The 6,074-nt window shown below is 54.5% G+C and overlaps 1 protein-coding gene across 1 annotated transcript in view; it reads right to left on the reverse strand.

Moving 5' to 3' along the window:
- Positions 1-653: 653 nt before the first annotated feature.
- The window catches only part of LOC104404685 (LIM/homeobox protein LMX-1.2-like), a gene marked incomplete at both ends in the record, with an annotated part of 14,231 nt that continues 8,810 nt past the window's right edge, over positions 654-6,074 (reverse strand). Inside the window, 3 exons of the mRNA XM_010013191.1 lie at positions 654-731; positions 820-977; positions 1,370-1,602. Coding sequence (XP_010011493.1) covers positions 654-731; positions 820-977; positions 1,370-1,602 — 469 coding nt within the window. The remainder of the gene's footprint in view (positions 732-819; positions 978-1,369; positions 1,603-6,074) is intronic.

Raw genomic sequence — 6,074 nt, forward strand, 5'->3', positions numbered from 1 at the left:
TTCTTCATCTGCAAGGAGACGGAGACCCGGGTTTGGGGGGTCTGACCGAGGGAGTTGTGTTTGACGCAGCAGCCCCAACTTGCCTTTCACATGGAGCAAGCCCTGCCGTGCTCCAACCCTGCTCAGCCCCCTGAGCGTCTCCTCTGCGGCGCCTAAAGGGGCTCCAGGAAACCTGGAGAGGGGCTTTGGACAAGGGATGGAGGGATGGGACAAGGAGAATGGCTTGAAACTGCCAGAGATGGGATCTTGGGAAAAAGCTCTTCCCTGTGAGGGGGCTGGGACACTGGGATGGGTTGAAGGGAGAAGCTGTGGCTGCCCCATCCCTGGCAGTGCTCAAGGCCAGGTTGGAGCAACCTGCTCTAGTGGAAGGTGACCCTGGCCAGGGCAGGGGGTTGCAGCTGGGTAAGCTTTAAGATCCCTCCCAATCCACTTTGTGATTCCATGATCTATAATTAACAGGGATCTGTATTTCTCTTAAAGCTTTTGCCACTACTTGGTCCCTGTTGTAAGATGAGGTGAACCGTGGTTAGGTTCCTCTGTTCCTCTAACCTCTTTTTCTTCCTCTAAGCTATCCTATGTTCCCTTTTAACTGAAGGAGCACGTTTGGGAGCCCCCAGGGATGCAGAACCTGTGGCGTGGGAACCCTCACTCACCTTGGCTCTTTGGTTCTGGAACCAGACCTGTACCACCCGCACGGTCAAGCCCGTCTCAGCTGCCAGGGTCTCTCTTACCTGTCCCCAAAATCCAGAGAGCTGAGTCAGAACTGAAGCTGCACTTAGAAGCCTCCAAGCCTTGAAAGGCTCAGTGGGCTCCTTATACCTTTCTGCAGGGTTTAGAGGAAACCTCAAAGGAGGCTTTGAAGGCGCGACGCTGCTGCGTGGTGAGGATGGTGCGCGGGCGCTTGGAGCGCTTGTGGTCCTTGCTCTCCTCGCTGCCTTTGCCATGGGAGTGGCCACCATCTTCATCCTCGCTCTTCACTGCAATGCAAGTGGGGGTTGAGCAGAGAGTTTCCCTCTGGGCCACCATTCAGGGGCACTTGGCAGAGTCTGGCTCCTTCCGAGTGCAGAACGAAGCCGTGGCCTGAGCTGGGGCTCAGGGGAACCTCAGAGACAGCCCAGCCTGGCCTCACATCACCCATTCTACAATGTCTTAGATCAGCCCATCCAAAGGTCTGTGGGTCACACAAGTAGATCTCAGCAGCCTGGTACCCCCTTGGCCATGGGGAGAAGATGCTCCAACCTCCACCGACCTCCATCACCTCCCTTTGCAACCTTCCCCATGACTAGTCCCTGCGCAGGGACCAAGCAGGACGTGCCCTCTACAGGGTTCCCCCTCATCCCTCACCCTCCACGCGGCTCGAGGCCCTCACCGGACTCGGTGGGCGCAGGGCTGATAGCGCTCAGCATCTCCTTCTCCTTCTCGTAGTCGCTGCGGCACAGGAGCTGCCCCTCCTTGAGCACGAACTCGTCCCCGCGCTGCAGGCGCCGCTCGCACTCGCAGCAGTAGAAGCAGTGCACGTGGTAGACGTTCTCCAGCACCCTCATGATGAGCTCGGAGGGGGCGATCGCCTTCAGGCAGCTGCTGCACTTGGTCTGGAACAGCCTGCAAAGGAGTCCTGCTGCTTGGAGGCTTCAGAAGCCCTGGGCTGGGGCTCAGGAAGCCAAGGGGGTGTTTAGGTGGGCGTTGAGCTGTGCTGGCACATCCCGAATCAACCCATCATATGCATTAAGTGCATTAAGGCCAGGTTGGAGCAACCTGCTCCAGTGGAAGGTGTCCCTGCCCGTGGCAGAGGGTTGGGGCTGGATGAGCTTTAAGATCCCTTCCAACCCAACCCAATCCAACTCAACCCAACCCATGCTCCCAGCTGCCTTTTGGGGCTTTCTGACCCTCCATAGGACCAGGGAGCAACACGACCCGACAGAGCAATATGTCCCTGCTTCCTCTCCAGGGCTGTTTGCTGCCCGTAAGGTTGCTCCTCATGAGAGGACTTCCTGGACCCATCCCCAGGGCCTGGAGGAGCCAGATGCGAGGAGTCACCCACAGGGGAGGCTGTTTGTGCCCCACAGCGTGTCCAGAGCGAGCAGCAAACAACTGCTGAGCACCCGTGTGCAGAGCAGATGGTTGTGATGAAGTAATTTGGGATCTAAACAAATGCGAGTGGTGGTGGCTGCCGCTGACAGCTTCACTTTAGCCACTTGACAAGAGAAAGTAATAAAACAGGGATTAATTAGGCTGTTGTTTAAACACACAGGAGCTTCCCCACCAGCAGGGAACTCATAAACTGGGATTGAGAACAAGCCTGGGTTAATCCTCCTGGCAAACTCTGTGGAGCAGGATGAAGAGGCTTTACAGGGGTGGGCTCATCCCTTCCAAATACCACCATGGATTTGTGCCGTGCAGTGGCTGAAGTGCCTGGGACATTCCAAGTGGAATGGGTGGGATTTCTCGCTCCTTTGTGTGAGGCTGTTTACGTGCATGTTAAAAAAAAATCCCTCCCTCGTTCCTCTTTGTCTTTCTGTAGGGCACACGTGGAATATAATCATGGAATTTGGGTTGAGATGGGAGCAAAGAGCAGCCTTTTAACCACAACTGTCTTAGGAAGGAGTGAACCGGGAGCGTGTTCCAGGCACAGAATCCGGGCTGAGTCCAAACCTGTCCCTTTCTTAACACCAACATCCTTCTGCTGCAGAAGTGCACTAGTAAAAGGGATAGAAAAGCCCCAACGATAGAGTCTGTGCAGGATCACAGGTACCTGGGGTCATGTTTCTAAACATGAAGTTATTCCTGTGCCTGGCCTTCAATCCCACATGGATCGAACAGGGTGGAGCCTGACCCTGTGTTCATTGCAACCCCGAGAATCAGGCGCAGGGATTCCCACCTCAAGCCTGTTTGATGGTGGTGGATGTGCAACAAAGGCCAGGCCTGGAGGCTCCAAGTGAAGGATGTTCCCATTGGAATGTCCCATTTGGAAGAGGTTCCAGAGGCTAACTAGCTCCTCCAGGCCTTACTTCCAGTCTGGACCTTGCTTTATTCCATGCCCAGCAACCAGCCTTTGTCATGCCTTTATCTTCTTGCGAACCTCCTATGGTTGGTGATGCCACTTGTGGGCAATCAAACCATTCTTCCAGGTTTCTGCTCCTTATCCTTCACACGACCCATTTAAAAGTGAGCCCTGGCTTTTCCTTGCATCCCAGCTGGGAGAATTACCCCAGGAAAGGTCTGCCACCCTTCGTTAGGTGCTGAATCTAGTGACACAAACCCACTTTGGCTTCGAGACAAGCCAGCCCCAGGCTCCCATCTCCTCTTCCCGTATCTCTCAGAGACAGGTTTACTCCTGTGTTACACCCAAGGCAGTTCCACCCCGGAGCCCCAAATCCAGAGACATCCATAGACCCGACAAACAGAAGCTTTACTTCAATACCCTGACCTGCCTCCAGGTAAGGAATGGGATGAGTTAGGGAAACACTGATGGAAAACTTGTTTGTTTCACACTTGTGTTTCCTTTACTTTTGTCCGTATGGATACTGGAGCATTCCCCGTCTCCTTTTACATTTCTAGCCTCGGTGATACCACCAATTCCTTAGGGAACACATCCAGAAACAGGCGAGCTTTGAGCACGATGCGCTCCCAACTGCAGGCAGACAGCAACAGGGATGGAGCCGGGCAAGGAGACCCATTCACCTGCAAAGCACCGAGCTGCCTCCTCGGGCCCAGGCACTTGGTGAGTGTTACTTCCAGACGCTGGCATGTGCCAGCTTTCCATGGACAGGGCTGGCTTTGGCCGCTCCCGGCTGAGGGAAGCGCCGCTCCTGCAGCGTAACCCAATAAAGCTCCGGGCATCACGGAGCCCGGAGCCTCCATCTCCCAGCTAAGCCCCGAAAGCAAATCCACTCAGCTTTGTGCTAATTGAAGCAAACATGCAGCAAAGCAGCTCATAACCACGGTGTCAGGTCGCATTACACAAAATTAAAATTCTCAGCCCCTCCAACACCAGGAATTCCTAAAGAGGCTGGTTTTAATATTGCCTGAATCCGGTTAAGCCAAGGTAATATTGTTTGCGTTGCCATAGGAACAAAATGCATCTCTCCCTCGCTGGCAGGGGCTTCCAAGGAGGTTTGGGAGCTGTGGACGTGGCTACACGGTGTGTGGAGCTGCTGCTCAGGGCAGCCCGAAGAGCAAGAACAAGTTCCCAAGTCACCAGCAGTGACAGGAGGGCATGAAAAGTGTGTTGAGGACCAGCAGTGACACAAGGGATGAGGAGCTCTGAGACCTTCCTACATCGTTTCAGACCTCTCATGGACTTCATTTGTCACCACTTGAGTCCTGGTAACACACCCCAATTGCCTGATTCTCCATTCATCCCTGCAGAGCACCCCATCCCAGCTCTCTCTGCCAATGGCTCTGGAGCAGAAGCCGTATCCCAGCTCCCAGCTCTTCGGATGGGGATGGGATGAGCTGAGCAGCAAGTTAAGAACCTCTCTGACCTGCCAGGGCACAGAGGAGACGCTGACCCAGGCCTGGGAAGGGTAATTTGGAGGGCGTAGGGTTGTCTGGATGGGATTAAAAGGTGTTAATGAAGCAAGGAATAAGCTGGGAGGCCTGTGCTTCGTGGAACCAGCTTATTTAGTTAGGGTTTAGCCAAAATGAAGCGGGCCAGGCTTAAGCAAGGGCTGTTTACTTAACCCTGAGCTGCAAAACCCATTGTAGCTGCCTGAAATATTGAAGTGGAACTTGTAAAGCCTCTTTCCAGGTTTGGGGCTGGGGGCTCGGCGCGGGATGGGGACAGAAGGGGACACACAAGGGACACGAGGAGGCAGCAGCAGCACAATCCACTCTTTCATTCCCTCCTGCAACAGCCATTGCTCCCAGCTGAGTGATACCAGGGGATTAAGGGGAGGGGGGGATATTTCCTTCTGCTTCATTTCTGCCTTCTTCCAGTGATGTTTGGGTCAGAGAGAGAAGGAGGAATTTGGGGGCACCAGTTACCTTTATTCTCCATTCCCTCCACAGCTCTTTGTGGCTCCACATAGATAGATTTAAGCCCAGAAAGGAACTTTGTAATGGTGGCACGATACAACTGTGCCTCTTGTCACAAGCGGCCAAGACTCAAATGTCCCCCAACCTCCTCCAATGTGTGTGTGCACTGGGAAAGAAGTCTTCAGGAGATGACCTGGGAATGGAATACGCAGCAAAGAGGTTGGCATCTACCATCACAAGCAGCATTTCAGAAGGAACCCAAACCCCTGCGTCTCCCGAGCATGGTCCTGCTTGGCTGGCTCCAGTAAATGCCCTGGCACCCACCCAAGGGTGAGGTGTTCCCAGCCTCGCTCTGTTCATGTCTGATGCTGAAAAGACACAAACCACCCCCAAAGCAACCCCTGTCACTGCCGAAAAGCTAAACCATGATCAAACCAGCCCCAAAGGGCTGCACAATCCACCAAAGAGCTCCCCAAAGCCATCAATATTCCAGCGACAGGAGCGAAGCGCCACGGAAAGATTGAACACGGCGCTCGCTGCTCTGTCCCTCAAGGGGTTAACCCCCCCTGCGAGGATATTGCTGCCAGCGCGGTGGCACGGAGCCATCACCACATAATCTGATGAACTCTTTTATTACATTTCACAGGCCTGTCTTCTTTATTAAAATCTCCCAGCATTCGCCGGGCCCCTTCATATCACTGCTGAATGCTAACAAAAAGTGGGGCTTGGCTTCTCCCCCCCCCCGCTTTGCCCCCCGTAGTGCCAGGCAGGGATTGCGCTGCGCTAAGACTTGGCTGTCAGGTGAAGGAGGGCTGGGGGGATGCTCTTCCTGGGGGGAAAAGGGGATTCTGTGCTTTTGAAAGCATCTTCCCCCCCCCCAAAAAAAAGCAGCCTCATCCACACCCCACCTGCAGAGCTCAGCCCCTGTGCTGGGCTGCATCCAGGTCATGGAGGTGATGCTGCCCCTTTGCTCTGCTCTCATACTGCATCTAGTTCTGGTGTCCTCAACATAGGAGCTGTTGGAGCAGCTCCAGAGGAGGCCACGAGGATGAGCAGGGGCTGGAGCAGCTCCCATAGGAGCCCGGCTGGGGACCTTG

This window comes from Nestor notabilis, unplaced genomic scaffold (genome assembly GCF_000696875.1).
Source record: "Nestor notabilis isolate BGI_N333 unplaced genomic scaffold, ASM69687v1 scaffold27400, whole genome shotgun sequence".
Lineage (NCBI taxonomy): Eukaryota > Metazoa > Chordata > Aves > Psittaciformes > Psittacidae > Nestor > Nestor notabilis.